The 23,377-nt window shown below is 38.1% G+C and overlaps 1 protein-coding gene across 1 annotated transcript; it reads right to left on the reverse strand.

Annotated features, from left to right (window-relative positions):
• Positions 1–841: 841 nt before the first annotated feature.
• On the reverse strand, positions 842–19,870 carry ASIC5 (acid sensing ion channel subunit family member 5). The gene is made up of 10 exons (XM_043513847.1): positions 19,864–19,870; positions 18,591–18,897; positions 15,930–16,161; positions 14,240–14,362; positions 13,000–13,149; positions 11,504–11,651; positions 9,368–9,424; positions 6,034–6,202; positions 2,043–2,134; positions 842–1,562 (listed from the first exon to the last, which is right to left on the reverse strand). Exons 1-10 carry the CDS (start codon positions 19,868–19,870, stop codon positions 1,372–1,374), a joined length of 1,476 nt encoding a protein of 491 aa, XP_043369782.1. The 3' UTR covers positions 842–1,371.
• Positions 19,871–23,377: the final 3,507 nt, after the last annotated feature.

Below are 23,377 nucleotides of genomic sequence, written 5' to 3' on the forward strand. Positions count from 1 at the left end.
ATTTGCATTAGGAGACCAAATTCACTGACTTCAGTGGGGTAACTGAGAGTTTAAATCGGGGCAAAATATGGTCCTCTGCCTTCAAAAATGTCTGAAGCTCTGGTTATTATAAATACAGACCTTCCCTATTAATTTCCATAATTTTTAAATAGTTATGTTTTTTAAAAACTGTAATACACTTTAGTAAACACAACTTTAAGATTTCTGCTATCAAAGTTTTTGTTTTGTCCATTTACATTTTGCTTCCATCATAAATTTCTCCGGTAGCTTATTCCATCTTGACTACTTTATACATGAAGTTCTCTGGCTGAGAACTCTTATTTGCACTTAATTCTTTAACTGTAGTAACAAGATTTTGAACATTTCATAAGTATGTACAGTTAGGTCTGATCCAAGTCCAAAACAATTGGGCTCTTTCTGTTAATTTCCACAGGACTTGGACCTTAATCCTCATCAATCTGTTTAATAATTTTGGAAACTTTGTTAAGTCACCCTGAAGTCTCTTCATTTACTGTATTTATTGAGTCTGTTATTAGTGGAAATAAGTATGTGAGATAAGGTAATTAACTGTGAGTAACCTTTTACAGTAGTTTAATTATAACCTTTTAATACTTTTTTCAATACAAAAAGTCACATGCTTACCACAAGCTGTGTTTAAGGAGACCAAGAATGTCAAGTTTTGGTTATCCTTTCCCAGCTCTCACTCTCATTAAGGGCAAATGCCAAGGGTATTCTTGCCTTTCTAAGCACTATGGTAGGTTGACCCACAGGTTTTTATTTATTTATCTAATTTGGGACTGACACACACTAATTTAAATCTTGTTATGCATTAGGGGCCAACTCCTAATTCCATTGAGCTAGTTTCATGGCAAAACTTCCATAGACTTTGTAATGGGACATTTAACCCTAATTGCTGGTGGACTGCAGCAAAAAGTCCTGTGGTCAGTGGGGATACCCTCTTCTTTAGCAGTGCATCATCACTTCTGTAATAATAATTATTAGGAAGATTTGTTTGAGAGTGGTGGAGAGTGACCCTGGAGAGCTGAAATTATCTCTGTAAGACCATTAATTTAGCTTACCCAAACTGCAAGAGTCTTCAACTCTGTCATACATGCAATAGTGTTATGTGCCAGCATAAACCATTTGCTCAGCCACTAAAAATTATATTGGGTTAGATAAAGATTACATTTGTCATCGTAAGAGAAAGAAACAGAGTCTTTCCAATGACTATTGTTTAGAATTCCATTGTTGTGTTATTTATAGCTGTTAAGTGGGGAAAACCAGTTGAGGTTAAATATCAATTTTCTCTTAATATATTAAAAATGAAGGCAAGTTCCAGGAGACAGTGAGGCTTTGTGCCTTGACAAGCCATTAGCATTCTTGTATTCTCTTCTTGTCTGTCTGCTCGTTCTGGGCTGGAATATTCCACCGGGGCATTTCTGGAGCTTTCAGTAGAAGAAAGACACACAGCCAACAGAAGTTGGTGAAAACATACTCAACAATTTCTATGACTGTAATCATACTAGCTCCACAAAACAAACCAAGTTGGCCACCAATGTCAGCTGTAATAGAAGAAAATAAATGCATGTCAGCCTAAGCTTTTGGTTTAGTCTAGCAAGCAAAGAAAACCCTGCCAGATTCAAGTACTAAATACACTAATTATACATAAGTCATCATTTAACTGTTTTTTGAATGTTAATGGGAGAAATATTCAAAATAAAACCTACAACCCAACATAACTCATTGTACAGTATTTACAATTTTTTAAAGAAAACTTTAGTAAAAGCGATCACTGTCCCCAGAACTGACCTAGGTACAATGAAGCAGATTATGGCTCTTAATCTCCATTAGAGGTACTGTCTATGCTACTGAGCCTTTTAATGGGACAGCAGCACATTCTTCTTAGAACCTAAGTGCTGGAACGGAGATTGACAGTTGCTGATAGAATAAAGTGGACATTACTCTTGCTCAGAAACTTGACCGGAGTGTCTGGAAAAAGAATAGATTTGAAAGAAAAATAAATATTAACCAATGATATTTACCAAGCAACTCGGACACACCCCGGGCTTTCTGCTGCCGAGTCATTTTGTAGTTCAGATTATGATATTTAATGTCAATATATACAAGATTCTCCCTGAAGACAAACACAAATATAGTATAATTTGACAGTCAGTACTGCTACTTATTTCTATCATTAAATGTATAGTTAGAAATTAAATTCCTACTGGAAAAATGTTACAGGAATGATTGTCAATGTCAAAGTGCAATGAAATGAAATTGACAAAAGTGAATTTAAGATGATAGGGAAATTTTCCTACCAGTTGTCTACTAGAGTGTGGAACAAACTCTCTTGTGAAGTGCTGGAAGCCTGTCTGTTCATAACTGTGGAGGTACAGCCAGAATTTCCCTCTTAAAACCCCTTTCATATAGTGAACTCTGCGCAAGTATAGGGATCCAACCATGCAGGGATCAGGGCTGAAGACCGTATTATAGGGAGTAAGCCTGGGTGGACGAAGATATGAAGCAGAGCCCCAATCCACAAGGGTACTTAGGCACCTAAACCCCAAATATAGGCACATAAATCAGAGTTTTAGGCTACAATGTGATCCAGAAGACCAATGTTCATCTGCTGCCAAATGATGTAGGCGCTAAATTTTTCCACTGTAAAAGTAGCCTAAGTTTTTGCCTATGGGAATGTGCGCTGGTGTATTGCTCTAGGCATCTGGATGCCTGGTTCCCACCAATACATGAACCAGGGGAAGATAGATGGAGGCGCACCTATCTCACCTGGGAGGCCCAATCTGGTAGGCACACTCAGAGGCTGCCTACCACATAGGGTCCCCTTCAAAAGCTGGCTGGAGAAGCAGGAGGAGTCACTACCTATCTCATAACTTTTAGCCCAATGGTAAGAGCACTCACCTGGGATGTAGGAGAGTTGGTTTTAATTCTCTTTGCCCCCCCGCCCCATTCTACCCCCCACTACCTGAGAGAGAGGGGATTTGAAAAGGGCCTTGCACCTTCCAGGTGGGTGCCCTAACCATCAGGCTATAGAGTTTCTGGCCTAATGACTCTTAACTATTTATCCAAAATAGAACACCTTCAAAAAGCGAGGTTGAAGTAGCCCCACATCAAAATAGCCCATAGCTCAGTCATGAGAGTACCGCAGCCAAATGTTTGTTTCCTGTCACTGTAGGAACTCCATCTCCCCAAGGAGCTATGTTGATGGTATTCTTCTGTTGACTTAGCTGCATATACATTGGGGGCTAGATTGGAATAGCATGGCACTCGGCCCTGAGCGCCATAGCTATGCCAGCCTAGGAAGTGTAGACCAGGCTACTTAGAGCCCCAATCCTGCAATGACTTATGTACATGTGTGACTTTTGTCCTCTGCCATTAGCCCCATTACTTCATTGGGGCTACTCAGTGTGTAAAATTAAGCACATGACTAAGTCTTTTCTGGATCGGGCCTATGGCATTACTCAGTGAGAATAAGGATATCAGACTCTGGCCCTATGATGCCATAGTTAACAGGAAAGAGATTCCATATAGCTGCTAAATAGACACCTTTAATCACAGAGATCCTAAGAGTTCTTTCCATAATCACTGTAGATTAGAACACAAAAATAAGTGTTTCACTTTAATTTGTCAAATGGAAATATTGTTAAACACAGATGTGGTCATGGTTTTTAATAATGTGAATTCTCTATGGAAACTCATAACTACAATTTTTAGGTGTAACGATATAAGGTATCTCATTTACCCACTTTCACTGAAAATGAAGTATTTGCTGCCCAAGATTTTCTTCTGCAATCTCATCAGATGACCATTCTAGACTGTACATGACATCTGATAATCACAATACATCCATCTGTTAATGGATCCTATTAATTTATGCTTCCAAGCATTACTGAGGAGTTGCTATTGTGTATATTTGTAATAAGGCTGTAAATAGTTAGCTCTACCCTTTTACATCCTCAAAAATCAATAGATCCCTACATTTGGTAATTTATGGTATGTACTAATTAATATATTGTCTTGATTCATATTGGCTACAGACTTGGTAACAGAATAATTTTTGGTATTTTGACTTGGTTAATTGAGTAATTGCTGGTTTGTCTAATGTTTAAAAACAATAAAATAATTGACAAAGTGAAATACATGTTGTTGTTGTGGAATTTTCAATGGCTTAATATAGATTTATTTTAATAATGTGCTTAATTCGCATGCCTTTTGTATGCCCTGTGTTCACGTGCAAAATACACGTTTAACCATGGTTTCAAGAACAAGAAATTCAACACTCTCGCAAACAATTAAGCAACTTGGATATTCTAAACTTCCAAATAATTCTTTAAAACATCTACAATCTTTTGTGTATATAGTATCTGTCCATGCACCTGTTCACATCTATTGCATTTTAAAGTAGAATATCAATTACAACACCAGTGTTATGAACTGACCAGTCAAGCACAGACCTCATTTGGAACTGGAAGTATGCAATCAGGAAGCAGAGACAAAAAGAAAAAGCAAATACTGTACAGTACCATGTTAAATATAAAAAATAAAGGGAAAGTTTTAAAAAAAATTTTGACAAGATAAGGAAACTTTCTGTCCTTGTTTAGTTTAAATTAAAGATGGTTAAAAGAAGCATTTTTCTTCTGCATAGTAAAGTTTCGAAGCTGTATTAAGTCAATGTTCAGTTCTAAACTTTTGAAAGAATGACCATAACATTTTGTTCAGCGTCATGAACAATCTCCATTCCCAAAGTATTCATAACGCTGAGGTTCTACTGTACTTGTGCTTCTAATTGTGCTTACAGATATACAAAGAGTTTTTATGTACTGAGTTAAAGACCCTTTGACAATTGGGTTCTGCATTTCCTAATGTCATGTTCTACAAATTCTTCTCTTCTTCCAGACTTGAAGACTACTTTTAGTAAGTAAATCCAGTAAGAATTTATCAAAACAGACTATATCAAGTGCTTGCTCATGTTTTTCCTGTTGCAAATTTAAGGAGAAATTAGTTAGATTACATTAGTTCATACATTTGCTAAACAGAGATCTTTATTATCACAGGAGTGGGTGGGTGAGATTCTGTGGCCTGCATTGTGCAGGAGGTCAGACTAGATGATCATTATGGTCCATTCTGACCTTAATATCTATGAATCTATGAATTATTGAGCTAATGTCATCTATAAGATTATGTAGGTATGTGATGTATATATTATTGAACCAACTGATAAAGTAGATTACACAAGCATCTGAAAGATCTCTTTCCCAAGTGAAGGTCTCCCTTTTGAAAAACTTGTATGTTATACAATATTTGGTAATCTAGTAAATAGTACTGTATTATCTGCCTTATCTACTTTTTCTTGGGAATTGATACAGCATCAAATATTATCTGAGTACTCTGTGTGAGGGGTGAATTATAGTTAGCCTAATATTGATAAAACTCAACATTCGACCTGTAACCTTCAACCCATAGCAGTGAACAGCTCATTTTCCTCAGGTTTTTACTTCTACTTTATCATTAGGGAAGGAAAAATCCTGCTTCCACTGATGTAGGGTGGCATTGTACCATTGACTTCAGTTGTATCAGGATCAAGATCTCAGTATTGCCTATTGTACAAACTCTCTTCCTTGGGGTTATTAACAGGTTTCAGGAGGATCACAACCACAACCTCTTTCTTTATGGCTAGGTGTGGGAGGGGTTCTAAAACTTGACGGCTATAATAATTCTAATATGGGGGTCACTGCAGGGGAAAATAACCTATGAGACTAGTGGTCTCAGGTATCTAATTTGATACCCACATAGCAACAGGTATACAACAATAAAATACTGTGTCTTGGTCAATTTCCCATGAGCATACTTCACATCTATTGTAGGCATTGTTCTTAATATTGTATACAAAGCAAGAGCTCATGTAACTGAACAGAGTTCACATTTTAGTCAGGCCCTGGAAATAAATCAATAAAGATGGCATCTGTAAGTGATCCAGAATATTCCTCGTAAAGACAAAGTTTTAAATAAGATTACCTGACATACTCTGGTCTTCTCTTCAGCTTTGTGGAAAGGAATTTTAAGGCTTTTTCATTCACAAAACTTGAATAGGTGACAGTGGTGGGATAATCTGTTTCTTCACAAGGCACAGGACAAGTGGAATTGTGGGTTCCCACCGTACATAGTCCCATTAGTTCTATGTTATCTGAAATTTCAGGAAAATGAATCAATACAAATGTGTGTTCAAAGGAATGTGAAGTTTGTAATATTTCATTTTATACAAAGGAAGTTTGGGAAACTAATGCATAGAATTGATTCCAATAAGTAACATAGTCTTTATAGATGGCTCTTTATATGTGAATCCCAAAACATTTTACAAAAGTGAATAAGTATTATTATTCCCATTTTATAGAGGTAGAAACTGAGGCACAGGACTCTTAACGGCCTGATTTTCTTTTTTCCCAAAGGTGCTCAGAACCTGCTATTCTCACTCACTTCAGTGAGAGGCTGGATGCTCAGGTCCTTATAAACAATTTGTGCACACAGAAAGTTCATGGTAGAGCTGGAAATGGGAATGTAGGTCTTCTGCCACTAAGGCTCAAGGCTAATCCATTGGACCATGTCTTGCTGACCTTTTATCATGGAGTTTCTCTGTGTGCAGAAGTGATTGCAGGATTGGTGTCGATGTTCTGTGGGCTAAAGTTTGTTAGTTCTTGATGATTATCTTGCAAATCTCAGTAAGAACATTTTGTCCATTTAATAGATTTCCATTTTGATAATCCCGTTGTTTTACACTATCTGAGAAGAATCCCTGTTAAAGCACGGTATGTGCAACATTTTTGGTGTAGACAGAATCCATTCTGTCTGTCTTACGCTTCTTTTGTGTGTTTCTACATTCTGGCATTGTTACTTGAAGTCACAGATATTCAGATCTGTATGGTCATTGTGACAATGAGTAATTCCACATGTAGGGTTGTCATTTTGTCATGGCAATTCTTAGGAAAAGTCACTGTACTAGAAAACTGTTAAAATTGTCAAAATTCTATAGACAGGATTTTTAAGTCTTTTATACAAATTCAGCCTGGCACTGTGTTCCCTTTATGCTGCTGAAATAGCATAAAGAAGTACAAGTTTATAGGATCTCCCTTGGCTCTCATAACAAATGCTCCCCTACTCCAAGTGTAAGGTGAATTTTTCTGTAGGATGTGGGAAATGCCAGGGAGCATGGCCACAGCAAATTCTATTTTAGATAGTCTCATCAGTGGAGTGGCCAGCCTTTGCCCCTCTTCCCCCTTTCCTATGCTAAGCACACTAAAAAGATTTAGAATAGTATGTGGCCCTCAGACAGTGGTTTTCCTAAATAAACTTTAACTTTTCAATTTGGTGTAACTAACATAAACTGTGTTAGTAATTTTGGCACTTCCTTGCCTTTTCTGCCAAGGTTGGGTGTATATAGGCTATATTGTCTACATGGAGACAACTTCATGCATTCAGGGGAAATGGACTTGAAGATCTGGTCAGAATTTATTACCTTCACTGTAATCATAATATAAAAGTTGCTTCCCTGGAGAAAACCTTGGTAAACTCAACATGGATCTCAAATGTGGTTTTTGTAGGGGTTTTTTAAAATAATAAATATTTGGCACTTATTAAATAGCTATATTTATTTATTTTCTTTTAGCACCTGAGAATCTTGTATCCCAATGTGGAATTAAAGCTCTCGGAGAAAGCCTACTGTTCTAGTTCTTTGTGTCACTGCTATATTGTTTCTGAGCTCTTCTCCTATTCACCTTCCATGAAACTCAGAGTTTACCTTTATTCTATCTTTCAAGTTTCAGAGTAGCAGCCGCGTTAGTCTGTATTCGCAAAAAGAAAAGGAGTACTTGTGGCACCTTAGAGACTAACAAATTTATTAGAGCATAAGCTTTCGTGAGCTACAGCTCACTTCAACGAGCTCATGAAAGCTTATGCTCTAATAAATTTGTTAGTCTCTAAGGTGCCACAAGTACTCCTTTTCTTTCTATCTTTCAAGGTTCTCTTTGAAGCTTTCAGCTCCTTCTCAGAATATCTACTGACTGAAATACCTCCTCCCTAAAATTCCTAAATGTCTAAGATCATTGATATTTAAGAACATGAACATTATGGAATCAATGCCTCCCTTAAGAATGGTGACAAAAATCCAGCCTCAGTCATAACAGATTTAATTTGAGAACCATGTGTGTCTGACACTTAGAAGCCTTCCAAAAGAAGCAAAAAGTTGACCTTATTGGCTTTTTCTTACACTTTCATGCCATTGAGAATGAAGATTCAGTTCAGGTAATGATATACAAAACAGTATTGAGAAGGTGTTTTCCAACACTGATGAGAGAGAATACATCATCACTTGCAATAGAAGAATGCACTTTGTAAAAGTGACTAACAATTTTCAAATATAGTGTGCACTAATCATTTGCACCTAGAAGTGAATTACTGTGATATTTAACAAATGTAGAACTAATTTTTATTTCAGAAACAAAAAATATGATTCCAATTTAAAGTTTTTAAGTGATTTGTTAAATGCAATAAGAGTGTCTAACTCCCTGAAAATGTATTTGTTTCCTCCTGCAAAGATATCTATTCATTCTAGTACTAGAAAGAAATGATAGCTGTATAATAGTAATAACATGTAACTGCTAATTTTTGGGCCCAATATTTAAAGTACTAAGCACTTCTAATAACCAGAGAAGCAGAATTTAAGTGCAGGACCCAGAGTAGCCAGACTGGGCTCTGAGTAAAAGTGCAGGGTATGGGCTAGTGATAAATCCTTCCTTAAAGGCCAAAAAACCCCTCTGAGGAAGTTTCTACAGCACAATTGCTGGAATAGAGTTTTCAGTGAAAGGTTTACATTTACAAAACCTAACACGAATAAAAGTGAAAACATGAAAACAGATTAAAAATTTCACTAACCCTCTGTGTCACTGGAAATGCAAGAGCCTTGCACTAGGGCAGAAGACCCAAAAAGTAAAGCTGTCTCTAAGTAGAAAATTGAAGCAGACTCATCAGCAGTTTCCAAACTCAGGAGATGCAGAAATGCAAACAAATGGTGCAAATGAATAGATAAGCAGTCTTTGTTTTTAAAATGGAAGGGGTCATTCATAACATGGGTAATGAGGTTTTTTAAAAAAAGACATTTATTCAATGTCCTATTGCCAGTCTTCGTTTTGAGACTGTCTAATGACCTAACCATATATGTTCTAGTTCACTTCCAATGTTGTATTCATTTTCTTACCAATTTCTAGCTATTTTCCAGTGCACACTTGGAGCCATCTAATGTACTTTTAATGAAGCTCAAGAATAGAAAAATATTGATATGTTAATTAAACTTACTTACAGAGAGCAGGAGAAACACAATTGTAGAATTTTTGTAGGTCACATTCTGTTCCATTTCCTTAAAAACAGTAGTAATAATAATTAAAACTTGGAGTATACAAATTCAAATTAACTACTTCACTAAATCTAGTGGGTCAGTTTCTGTTCTCAGTTGCAGTAGTGTAAATACAAAGTAACACCTTTGAAATCTACAGCTTTATTCCACATTTTCAGTGACTGAAAGATCAGTTTGGTGCAACACTGTTCATTGTTATCAACATAATATGGCACATAACAGAAAAACTTGGTAAAATTTAAAAATAAGAGTAAATTTTATTATAGCTGTGAGTCTATCAATCCTGCCTATTGACTTCAGGGCATCCACCCAATATATTATGTAAAACAAATATTTTAGGGAGGTAAGGTCAGAAACTTCAGTTCTTAATTACATAAGTAAAATGGAGGAAGGAAGTGAGGTGTGTATTATTTCTTACTATTTTGATTGATAGTTTTTAAACTATGTGCAAGGCTAGCCTAAAGACTGGGCCCCATTGAAGTAAATTTCAAAGCTCCTATTAACTTCAGGAGAGCTAGGATTCCACCCCAATCTTAACCTTACTGGCACATCCTGCTTGGCCAACTTGTCCTTTTCACAGCTGTTCAGAGGCAGCTGGGCTTCTTTGTGTCTTATCACTTCAGTTTTTTTTTCCTCATAGATATGCTTGATCTGTAACCTTGATTTCTATATTATGTGATATGGGTTGAGCTGGGGTTCTAAGGACATCCAGGCTGTCTGATGCAGAGCCAGGAGCCAAACCTTCATTAGAGGGCTTCAGCTTTCCAGTTCCTGGAAAGCTCCGGAGTGGTGCATCTGACCTAGAGCCATAGACCCTACAATGCTGGAGTCCCTGGCACCTTGCCAGGCAGACTTCCGACAGAATCTTGGCTGATTCAATGAAAGTTTGTTGAACTCAAGCCATTCTCATGAAACGGTTCAGGTTTGACGAACCAGCATTTTCCAACAAAACTTTCATTAGACAATTCTGTCCAACTCTACTAATGAGCAATTAAGTTTACTCTCTACAGAAAAGTGATGAATCAATAGACAAACACTTTCTAAAGTGGGTGCCTAAAGTTCGGCACTTTAATAAGTTGCCTGACTCAATGGGAATGAAAAGACCTTTAATCCAATGTAAGTGATGTAATTCCCTCTGCACTTAGCACTAAGGGGGATATTCTTCTGATTTATTTGAGTGCTAGAGTGCTAGAAAACAGGGTGGCATGGAGTCGGGAGAGTGTGTGTAGGGATAGATGATCTGAGTTATAAAGAAGGGATGCAATAGTCGGGTTTCCTTTTCTTCAGCATTAGGAAATCCTTCCTCTTTACACACCAATATCTAGATAAGTTATTAGAGAGAATATACTAAATACAATGCACAGGCTAACTTCACCTTTTATATTATAAATTTCCTGCTGCTGCTGCTGCTAACCATCTGCTATTTAATACTGAAATAATCTGGTTTACGTAAAATCTGTTTTAATGTATGTTCTTTATGATGGGTGGTCTCTGTGTAAATAGTATAAAATAAGAGCTTGAACTAGATTAGATGAAAAATCTACACCCTTGCAATGTGTACCTCCCTGCCCTGGGGTGAATCTAGTCATCTACCCAGAATACCCTTGTTGATGGCCATGTGATTCAAGAGAGCTCACTCTGAGCGTTTTGAAGTTTTGAGCAAAACACATATATTACAGTCCTGCTAATCCCCATCAGCTGAGTCAAGTGCTTTAACCCCAGTGCTTTAGGGGTCAATTTAAAGACAAGACAGAAGCTATTACAGGTTTGTGGTGTAATCTTGGATGTTCATTAACATTTTCAGGGTGCATCAGAAGGCTGATGTCTGAGCAGATGTTGGGTTTAGAACTGGTCAAACCTTTTCAATGCCTTTCACTAAAACCATCAAAATTTGACACAAAAAATGAAATTTAAAATATTCATTAAAACTTTATTACATTTTTCAACCTGTACTAGCTGGGTTCAGGATTCTGAGATGACTGAGCTCTCTAAATGAAAGTAAAACTTGACAAGGCAGAATATTTAAAAAGAGCCACAGAGCACCTTTTGAAGCACAAATGTAGCATGTCTCAAAAAAAGTACCTGGAAGCAGAAATGGCAAACATCCACACTTGTCCTGTATGTGCCTGGCCTTACATTCCTGCAAACATCCATAGGTGCTATAGATCTTGTGGTGCTGAAGTTTGATGTTAGGATTGCACTCTCCCCAAGGGTATTCTTGGCTAACTGTCTTTAGATTAAAAAATAGCATTCTTTAAAACATCCTTGTCATTATTTTAAATACAGAGCTTTATCTGATATCTTGTTAACTGACACTTGAGTAAAAGTTAAGCAGAATTGCTGTCAAAAATAATCTCAAATTAGTAACAAAGTATAGTTTAAAAAATCAAACTAATTTTAAAAAATAATGTAGCGGTTCCTCTCAGAGATCCTGATTCTGCTGTGCAATCTGATGGCACAAACCCCTGGAGCTGAAGCTCACGAAAGCTTATGCTCAAATAAATTTGTTAGTCTCTAAGGTGCCACAAGTACTCCTTTTCTTTTGTGAATACAGACTAACACGGCTGCTACTCTGAACCCTGGAAGATTGGGCTTCAGTAGGGCTCTACAAGGAAGAAGGGTCCACTCTGACTGGTTTCATTGCAAGATCAGGGACTTACTTCCTCTCTAAGAACTGAGTTCAAGAGTTGGTGATAACACTAGCACCTTGAAACAGTTCAGAAAGCAGAATTTCCAGGGTCAAATCCTAAATTCAGTGAGAAGAGAATTTGACTGTTGCTCTTTTTGATTTTCTAGCTATCTTGTCCACTGATGAAGGAGAAACAGAAAACTGTATTCTTGAAGAGTATTTTTGTTTTTAAAATGCACATATATACACATTTTGTGGTTTAATAGGATAGTGGTCAAAATACTTCCTCTTTAAGCAGGTCTAAAATATCTGTCTGAAATGGATGCTCTATGGGAATGTGCCTTCAAACAGCATCCCAAGAGTGCAGTTAGCAGAAACACAGGGGAGTAATTTTAATCCCTGCGGAAAATCCACTATCTCCTTGATCTCTGTGCGTATAGTATAGAAAATCTGCACTGTTTTCAGGCTGGTGTTTTTCAGTAAAAATTGTAATTAAATATAATACGGCCGGGCACTATTTTTATTGTCCCTATGACTTCTAGAGCAAATTTGCTCAGTTCACAAGTAGAATTATGCTTGTTTTCTAATTGCCAGTCCAGCCTAGGTTCTGAAAATCAAGCTGCTTTTTTTTCTTCATGCATCATCCCCATTAATAAAGATACTACTGTCTCAAATTATAGTAGTACCACTGTAGCACTAGCATTCAATGGGCTTTCAAGGTAGAACTAAAAACAGACATACTTTGGTCTGTATCATCTGCATTACTAGTGATATGGGACCAGGAAAGAATTCAGCTTTTTACTTGTAAACAAAGAAAATTTCCTCTGGAAGTCACTGAGACATAATAAATACTGAACCTTCAAAATATCAAGTTTACTATCACTTTTCAGATTAGAAATGCACTTATACATTTGCAAGATAGGGAATGATGCTGATACAAATTGCTTACCTTCAGCTGGCTGATTGCAGCATGTGCATGCATACCTACTGGTGTTGATAAGCCTAAACCATCAAAACGTGGAGGTTCTTTAGGTGAATGGATAACATAAATTATACCAGCATCAAGAAAGCCAAAGGCAGGGTCATCAGTGAATTGTGCCTGGTAGAAAAAGAATTCCTTAGAAAAGCAAAGGCTTGATATATATTTACCCTGTGGGTAAAGCTGCACCAACCATTTTGCTTGGATTTGAACCTCTAGTGACTGGTAACAAATCACCTCTGACAATTTAAAAAAAAAAAACCCAAATATAAAGGTAAATCAAATTCAATGTCCTTTGGTATCTAAGGTTCCTCCCAGTTTACAAAATGATTAATTTTTCTTCTTTCCTCTCCCCTCCCTAACTTCCAATGAGGGATAATAAAGCTTTTTTCACAACCCTGAGAATCATCTCTTTACATGACAACTTGTCTTCATGTTCCAGCACAATTCCCATTATTCCCTCCAGAAGCTGCCACTGTTGTTCCTTACATCACTTAAAAAGAAATACTTGGTGCTCAGCTGCTTCCCCTCCCCTTTTTTAAATTACCATAGATGATTTTTTTTTAGTTTTCTTCCTTTATGTCATTTAGAAAATTTCCCTCCCCATACAGTTTTCTGTATCTTGGTGGTGGTATTTTATGAAATCTGCCAAGAGTGATCTGAGGTAACCAATTTAGGGCCAAATCCTAATTGGTATTGAGTACCTGCAGCTCCCACTGAAGTCAACATTCAGCACCACTCAGGATTTGGCCCCAAATGACTATCTCCTGGAGTTCTGAACAGACTTTAATGGAAAATCAAATAAGTCAGTGAATAAAGCTGAAGGCACTATCTTGAAGATGTTTTAAATTAGTTTTCATTCTCACATTATTACTTCTAGTTTTTGAAGTTGTAGTAAATCCTGCATTTGCCCTTGGATTACTAATTTCATACAAGTCAAATGTAATGATAACCATTTGTGCAATTTACCAAGGGATGTGGTAGATTTTCTGTCACTTGAATTCTTAAATCAAGATTGGATGTCTTTTTTAAAACATATGATCTAGCTCACTCCAGAAGTAGTGATGCAAGAATTAATGGGTGGAATTATATGGCCTTTGTTATGCAGGAGATCAGACTCAATTAACATAATGGTCCCTTCAAGCTTTCAAATCTTTGAAGCTACAAGTTAATGGATGTTTAGGTATATATCTTATTTTGATGTCTATACCTGTTTGATATCAAAAAGTAAACTTAAGCCTCTTCCAGAAACACTCACTCTTCTCCTTGCTGGAAGATCCATGTGATTAAAAGTAAAGCAGTTTCCATATTCAGTAAAGACATGTTCAAAATCCTTTAAAACAATGAAAACAAACAAAAAAGTAAAAATTTGAAACAAGAGAATCTAAACCTAAATTAGTGGGGTAGGAGATGTTTATGGCCTAAATTTTCTAAATGATCTGCTTGTGATCCTGTGAAAATGGCAGTTGAGTGTGTAAATCACTGATAGAAACAGTCCTACAGTATGAGATCTGTTTGAGAGAAACCAGCCTATGGAGTTCTGTAGAAGGACTATCATTCTCTGTTAAATCTGTGGGTTACCTACAGTAACCTTTATAGGATCCTATTGGTTTTAACCCGGTTAAGTTTTGCAGGATTTCTCTATAAGGAAATGGGTGATCACTTCCAAGTATCAGAATAGCAGCCGTGTTAGTCTGTATTCGCAAAAAGAAAAGGAGTACTTGTGGCACCTTTTGTTAGTCTCTAAGGTGCCACAAGTACTCCTTTTCTTTTTGCGAATACAGACTAACACGGCTGCTACTCTGAAACCTTAGAGATGAACAAATTTATTTGAGCATAAGCTTTCGTGAGCTACAGCTCACTTCATCGGATGCATTCGGTGGAAAATACAGTGGGGAGATTTATATACACACACAGAGAACATGAAACAATGTTTTATCATACACACTGTAAGGAAAGTGATCACTTAAGATGAGCTATTCCAGCAGGAAGGAGGGGGGGAAGGAGGAAAACCTTTTGTGGTGATAATCAAGGTGGGCCATTTCCAGCAGTTAACAAGAACGTCTGAAGAACAGTGTGGGGTGGGGAATTTTCAATAGATGATGATTAGTTCAGTAGCTGCTCCTTGTTTCAAGTGAATGTATGAAGCTATAGTAAACTAGATGAGTATGGACTAGTACTTGCATATTACCCTAATGGTATTAGGGCTGAATAGTGTGACTAAATACATTTGCTGTTTTGATTGTCTTTCATTGCTTTGGAGTCTTAACTACAAGGGCTTGTTGTTACTGCTAATATATTTTAAATTAGAGTCAACACAACCCTATCAGTAATTCTAAGCATGCTGTAGGTTCTCAATAAAGGTTCGGTGAAACTGAAAGATTGTCGATCTAATTTTGTTCTCACTTTAGTGTAAATTGGGAGTGACTCCATTGAAGTACACTGATATAAAATAGGTGTAAAGTGAGGTTAGAAATCAGGCCCTCTGTTTTGTTTTTGCTCAAAAATTCTAAAAATTTGACTTTGGCTTTGTTTAAGCATCCCTCTTGTTTCTGCACGTAATTGATACGTTTTCATGGGAGGAGTAAAGCCCTGACTAGCACTTCGGCATGTGCTTAAAATTAAGCACATGAGTAATCCCATTGATTAGCCGTGTGCAGAAACTCCTACTGAAATCAGTGGGAGATTTATTTTGCATATATAAGGTCTGCAGGATCAGGTCTTGTGAGGCACTTGAAAGGTGGCCTTTGAAAAATTAGACTTACCCACCACAGTGTCATTTGGTGATTCAGATTAGTTTCATTTCGTGACTGTTGATAAGACCTATAAACAGCCTATTTTTGAGACAATATTACATTTTAGTTACAGTGTTACTCTTAGGATAAAAGCAAAAATATTACCTCTGGGTAACATGGCTGCCCAAAAAAATCACATTCTAGCAAAGTGCTGTTGTTGAGATAAAAGCCATTATTCCTTGTAAACTCTTTAATGCTGAAGTTTTGGTTTCCCTGAAGGAAATCCGTTAGCTCCTGAGAGAACTTTTTGTCAATACTAAATGCACGAAGAACTCCAGACACAATGCTCCAAAGGAAAAAAATGATACTGAGGTTGGCTACTGCATGGGTTTGGAATCTGTAGGAAAGAAAACAGTTATAACAGCAGCAGCAGTATTTTTTCTGAAACTCTCCCCCAAACACTAATTGTCTAGGCCACCAGAATCACACCTTACTCTGCATTACAATGAATGGATAACACAATCTTGTTTTTTATAAATCAAGTTACCCTGTGTGCCTGAAAACTAAGAATATCCCGATGCATCACTTAGACAGTCTGGTCTGTTTACAGCAGTGTCTCAGCAGAAGAGGTTGTACCTACCGTATACATCCACAACTTCTTAGAGTAGAGGAGGTTCTAACTATCTTGCACAGCCGACATCCACTACTAGGAAGCCTGGTGGCAGGCAGTGGTATAAATCATGGGTGGTGGTGGGGATCTAACACCTAGCATCGGTTTAAAAATCCTAAAATATTATGGGGCCTAAAAACACCTTTCCCATATAAAATGTTAAATGCTTTTATGGCGACATGAATTAGGGATTTGCTGAACAGTCATTGTAGATTTGAACTTAAGGTGTTGAACAGAGAATAATAAGCCATTACTATGTGACTTGTTCTGGGACTGCTATTTTATGCTAATACTAATATGAAAATATCCTTATACTGCAGGATAATAAATGGACCAAATGGACCTTAATATCTAAAAAATAGTGGGCTGGATGGGTAGAAAGCATTTTGTTGAGTTTCAACAAGATCTATTACTTCCTGGGTTAACTTTGGTTGTAATTTTACTTTTGAAAGCACACCACATCCATGACTGTCATTTTCTCCAAAAGTAGGACTGCTAACTAAATTCAGAAAGAAATAATAAAGATTGAAATGAACAGATGGGGGTTGAAGCAAACTGACGTGTTAGTAGCCAGCTGTCATGGTCTGAATTGCTGATAAGTAACTATAACATTCTGCAGCTATAGTTACAATAACTGCATTGTATTTTTATAGTATGTCCCACCACCCACTCTCTTCATGGTGCATATGTGATTACCTTGCCTACTTAGTTTAATCATTTTGTAGTATATTTTGCTTTCTAAATGGGATTCTAGTGGTGGCATTGCATTTTCTGCAACACTAACTGCTATGGCTTAAAAAGAAAAGGAGTACTTGTGGCACCTTAGAGACTAACAAATTTATTAGAGCATAAGCTTTCGTGAGCTACAGCTCACTTCATCGGATGCATCCGATGAAGTGAGCTGTAGCTCACGAAAGCTTATGCTCTAATAAATTTGTTAGTCTCTAAGGTGCCACAAGTACTCCTTTTCTTTTTGAGAATACAGACTAACACGGCTGCTACTCTGAATGCTATGGCTTAATAACTGGAGGGACTGAGGGTCAGGGGAGCCTCAGACATCTGAAAGTTAAACCTGTGACTCATTCTGCTGGGAGATTGGAGACGGCAAAGCTCATTTCCCCGATGAAACATTGTGGGGAAACACTGAATGGTTCTGAGATTGGACCTAATGGTTGCTATAGTAATGAGGTTCAATATACTATTTTAAAAAGTATCCAGCTGAATCTGTGTGAAGTATATAAATATTATTGCACTTTAAACTGATTTGGGAATTATGGCCGATATTTTCAAGCGTAGATTCCTGAAATGATTTCCTAAATAAAAGTTACCCAGTTTTCAGAAGTGCTGAACACCCATCAACCCACTGACATCAACGGGAGCTGCTGGGGCTCTGCACCTCTGAAAATCAGGTTTCTTCTATGTAGGAACTTAAAAAAGGATTTAGAAGCCTAGTTTTAGCCTCCTAGGCTTGCAAATTTTGGCCTATATGTTTGGTCTCTGTGATGGGATTGGCAACAATCCCTGAGAAAAGATTACAGGATGAGCATCTGTCACCTAAATATGCTCATGACCCTGTGGTTATATAATGTATGTACATTCTACCTGTCAGTAAAGTATGATTTCTGATGACCCACACTGAGTCTGACACCTGACCTGAGAGGTATTAAAACAATGTAAAATCTCTCTCTTCTGTAGTGAAATTCAGTGTCAAAAATTCCCTGATACTCAAATGTCTTCCTCTTCAGTTAAATATTTTACCCAGAACTATGGGAAATAGCCTGTAGAGCCAAACTCTGCTTGTCTTACTTACCTAATTTGTTCAAATAAGTCAAGAGCTGCTCACTTGAATAAACCGAATAGGATATGGCCCTTAATGCTGAACAACATACTTTGCCGATTGTATCCTTGAACTGTGCTCTGTGAGCAGTCAGATGTATTGAGTGGAGTAAGATATTTAAAATTTTTCTCAGGAATTTCTTCTATTCAGTCAACTCCCGCTAGCAGCATGAAACTAAGTCCCTGTCCACCAGGTTGAAAATTGACTGTAGGCTGTCCAAGTGTTTCGTTTTTATTTGAATAGATGTTTTGCAGAATAATTATGCCTTTTAGGACATTAAAGAGATCTTTTATTGCAGCATGTATTAGATGTATCTTACCTGTTCAAGTTACAAAAAGTCACAGCAGGGAACTCAATGTTTTCCACATACTGAACTACTATTGAAGTTGTGGTTGGCCAGCTGAAATAATTGGTGAATCGATTCCAGATTTGCCAAGCGACAATGGTGATAGAGCCCAGGACCACTAACATCCACAGGACCTTTCGTATCCTGCTCCGGGTTTGGATGATATGTTGCACCCCATGGAATGAAGTGGACATGGCAAACTCATGGTCAAACTTCCTTCTTTCTTCCAAAGAAGAAAATGGTTTCCTTGTTAAGTATAGCCTTATCTTTTCCAGCAACCCTTGACATTGGACAAGATAAAAAGTGAGCAGTAGGTTTTTTTGTTAAAATTTTTAAAGGGTAGTGATTTAAATGTTACGTTAGACAGAAGTTCCTCACGAAACAGACTTCTAATGCCCCTCCAGAGAGGAGTTTATAACCAGCTAGTATATTGTTTCGTATAGAATAGAAATAGAAAATTTATTAGAAATAGAAAGCTCCCTCCTGAAGGTGTTTTAGAATTCCAAGAGAGTTGTGCACAAGAAGATTAGCTCAGTCCATCCTGAACATCCACTGCAATGAGACACTGAGAAAGCAAGAGCCCTGGCGACAGAGAACACGAAATAACATATCCTTATAGTTTAACTATAGTCCTTCAATTTAAACTAACAGTCCCTTCAGCCTGGCATGTTATGACAAAGGCTTAAATGATGAGGTACTTTAATAAGGGCTCTAATCTGCGGAATGTTGCACACCTACTATGAGATGCTGAGCAGCTGGAGCTCCTAGTAACTTCCTATTAACCATGCAGGGTCAGGCCTTGAGTCTTACAAATGAGCTAAAAGGGGAAACAATATGTTTAAATAAATTTCACTCTCTCATTATTGAATGTTTCAGGACAAAAGCTAGAAGGCTACAACCTCAAAGGTTAGAGCTAACGCTACGTGAATTTTTCTTGGGTATAGTATGGCTCCAAACCTTTAAAGCAGAGAAGCTTTATCTTATTACCCCCATCTTTTTTCATTGGTTTTAAAATAATTGAAGAGCTAGAGAAGTGGATATAATAAAGGACTTGAAAATATAGTAGTTACACAAAATGCTAAGTGTTAAACCCTCCTTTGAGGTTTTGGAATAGAGCCTTCTACCTCGCAACATCAAAAGGAGGGAATTTTAACAATGACCATGTACAACAAAGCCCTAGTAGGATCAACAGTTTGGCAAAGTGCTTTAGTTAACGGTAGTTATGTGGAAGATATTGTATGCTAACTCGTCATGTAAAATACAGATCAATAGTAACCTAAAGAAACTTCACCTAGAAATAATATTGAGGATCTGAGAATAGGTGATTCCCTCAGCCCAATCCTTAACAGCTACTAACTACCCTCCCCACCTCCCTCCCCCCAAAAAACAACAAATCACCCATCCACCCACATAAACCTTATTTTAGCAGGAAGTAGGTTCAGTAGTTCTGCAGCCTATTTAGGGATGGAACGTTATCCCAAATAGAGCCACACAAAGCAACCAATGGGCTGTAAGCCCCGCCCCCTAATGCCTCCCTGTGGTCACATTAAGGCTACCTGGGATTTGGGTGGTACCTGTGCAGAGCTCAAGGGCTACATCCTAGATGCACCAACTCCAGAGGGCAAGTGGAGGATGGAGAGGGGTGAGAAATGGGTAGATTCTTGATTCTGCCATTAACCTTCTGCCATTAACCTATGATGGCCAACAAGCTGGCTGGGCCAGCAGGAGGAAGTGAGCTGCACCCTTTCAGGAGTTGCATTTAATTACTGTTTCTATCTCAGAGGAAGAGTGGGGCATGGAAGAAATTGTGACTATCACAATGCCTCCTAGATCTCTTTCTGAAAAGTGCAGCTGCGCATTTCCCCCTCTCTCTCCCCCCACCCCCATATTCAGGGCTGAGTACAAAAAGAAAAGTCTAGGCCTTTATCTCATCTAACGGCTAATATTTTAGTCTGATCCTAAAAAAAAAAAAGTCACTACTCCACATCTTTACATCTTCTGGTAGTACCCCTGGACTCCACCATACATATGCTGGCAACTGTTTGTAGGATTTGGCACTGTGGGCAGAGTTTTCATAAGCAAGCAACACTGGTCTGATTCTGATCCCATTGAAATCATTGTTAAAGATTCCATTGATTCCAATAGAAGTAGAGTTGGACCAATGCTGAGTTCTTCTGAAAATCCCAAATAAATGTTTATTTACGTAGCACCTTTTTATTCCTAAAGCTCAAATACTTTTACTGGTCTGAGCTAAATCTTGTCACAGAGCAAGGAACCCATTCTACCCTAGATCACCCCTACGCATGCAGCCAGGCAGAATCTCTCAATTGAGCTCAAGTAAGTTTCTTGGAGAGATGTCCAGCTAACATATGGGACTTCAGACCTCACCACCACAGGTAAGTGGTGGTTTAACTTCTCCCCAAGTCACCATACGTGTATGTTGCAATTGGTATCAATGGTAGCTGGATCTGCTCCTCTGAGCATAAGCAAAGTGAATTAATAGCATGTATCTGCATCTGTTTCCCTCAGCTCCCAATAAGCAATCCAGCCCTGGCTGAGTTCACAAAGCAGTCCTTATAACAGAGACCATGTTTGCCTGTATCTCTGCTCCAACTTGCTGCACTGGCTAGGGTTGTGCTTAGTATGTATGGTATCATTCACCTGTATATCATATGACCGATATACTCTTACAAAATTCGAGCTACTTTATTCAGCAAAATAGTGTTTTATATGTCATGTGCAAATATGTAACATGCAATTCCAGTACTGTACTTAGCAACTACAATAAGCACACATAATACTGTATGTATTCATGTAGATACTTTTGTAATAATACATGATGTTACCAAGTATTTTAGAGTCTGCTCCTTCAGCTCTATCTCATCATGTGAGTAAGGGGTTCAGAACTGTCTTTATGTCATTTACAGATTTCTCATGAAAATACTATTTTATAACAAGATAACTGAGCATTCTACAGCAATGTCTAAATATATTAGAGCAACCTGCCTGATCATATATTTGCAATGTGAATATTTTCATTTACAATGTATTGAAAGGAAGTTGCAAGTATTTAATTCAGCACAGGTAAAGTGTTTTAAGATTTGTGTCTGAGTGTATGAAACAACATAAGTGCTAATGGTATTTAACTAACAAAATAATGGAATCGCTGATATGGGGCTCAATTAATAAAGAATTAAGAGAACAATAAGAGAACAGGAGGGTGCTACGGTATGGGACCAATGGGTTCGGAGGGTGGGAGGAGGATCAGGGATGGGGCAGGCTTTTGGGGCAATGAGGGGTGAGGGCTCGGGGTGGGGCTGGGAATGAGGGGCTTGGGGTACAAGAAGGGGCTCTGGGCTGGGATTGAGGGATTCGGAGGGCAGGAGCGGGATCAGGGCTGTGGCAGGGGATTGGGGCAAGGGAGGAGGGGGAGAGCTCAGGGGTGCGGGCTCCTGGCAGCGCTTACCACAAACAGCTACCAGAAAGATGTCATCCTCTGGCTCCAAGGCACAGCCAGGCGGCTCTGCGCACTGCCCCATCTGCAGGCGTTGCCCCTGCAGCTCCCATTGGCCAAGATCCGCAGCCAATGGGAGCTGCAGAGGCAGCACCTGCAGATGGAGTAGCAAGCAGAGCCGCCTGGCCACTCCTCCACATACTGGCTGCTTCCTGCGAGCTGCACAGAGTGGGGCAAGCCCCAGACCCAGCTCACCTGCTGGAGCGCCGGAGTGAGGCAAACCCCGGACCCCACTCCCCGGCAGAAGCTGAGGGCCGGATTAAACAGCCTGATGAGCCAGATATGGCCCGCAGGCCGTAGTTTGCCCGCCCCGTCCTAGTGCAAAGCTGTGCCCAAAAGGGCTAATATGATCCTTAGATGTATAAAACAGGTAACATTGATTTACAATAGGGAAGTTATATTATCTCTGTATCTGGCAATGGTGCAAGTGTTACTGGAATACCTTGTCCAGTTCTGATGTCCACACCAAGCAGGTTGTTGAAAAATTGGAGAGGGTTCAGAGAAGAGCCATGAGAATGATTAAATGATTGGAAAACATGCCTTACAGTGATAGAGCTCCTTGAGTCTATTTAGCTTATCAAAGAGAAGAAATTATTTGCTCTCACTTATGAAATACGTACATAGGGAACAAAAATCTGATAATAGAGAGCTCATGAATTTAGCAGACAAAGGTATAAGAAGATCCAGTGGCTGGAAGTTTAAAAATACACAAATTCAGACAAGAAATAAGGCACAATTTTTTAATTGTAAGGGTAATTAACCATTGGAATAACTTTTCAAAGGTTGTGGTGGATTGTCCATCACTGGAAAATTTTAAAATCAAGATTGGATGTTTTTTCTAAAGGATACGTTCTAGTTCAACTTCAGATATTGGACCTAAAGCAGGAATTAATTCAGGAAAATTATGTAGCCCATGTTATGCAAAAGGTCAGACTAGATGATCACAATAGTTCCTCCCTCCTGGCCTTAAAATCTATCAGTTATTAAATAATTCCACCACTTATAGGGGCCATTGTCTAGTTAAAACTGTAGTATTAAAAGATGAGTTATTACTACTTCTAAATACATATTTCTGTCTGTCACACTCATTATGTTAAATTTTCATTACTTCGCTTGTTTCTCTCCTCTTCTTTGTGTATTCTCACCATACATGAATAAAACTTTGGAGCAAGCTTCCAAATAAAAGGAGATTATTCCCCACTTCCATTTTGGTTGTAGATGCTAAAAACCTATTTTAAGGCAAGTA

This window comes from Dermochelys coriacea, chromosome 4 (genome assembly GCF_009764565.3).
Source record: "Dermochelys coriacea isolate rDerCor1 chromosome 4, rDerCor1.pri.v4, whole genome shotgun sequence".
NCBI lineage: Eukaryota > Metazoa > Chordata > Testudines > Dermochelyidae > Dermochelys > Dermochelys coriacea.

Bases quoted from the DNA above. Each gene is read 5' to 3' on its own strand.
- ASIC5 (XM_043513847.1), bottom strand. The intron at 9,425-11,503 runs GTACTTTTTTTG...ACTGTTTTTAAG, and splicing joins TTTGCCATTTCTGCTTCCAG to GAAATGGAACAGAATGTGAC. The intron at 2,135-6,033 runs GTAATCTTATTT...GTTTGTCTTCAG, and splicing joins AGAAGACCAGAGTATGTCAG to GGAGAATCTTGTATATATTG.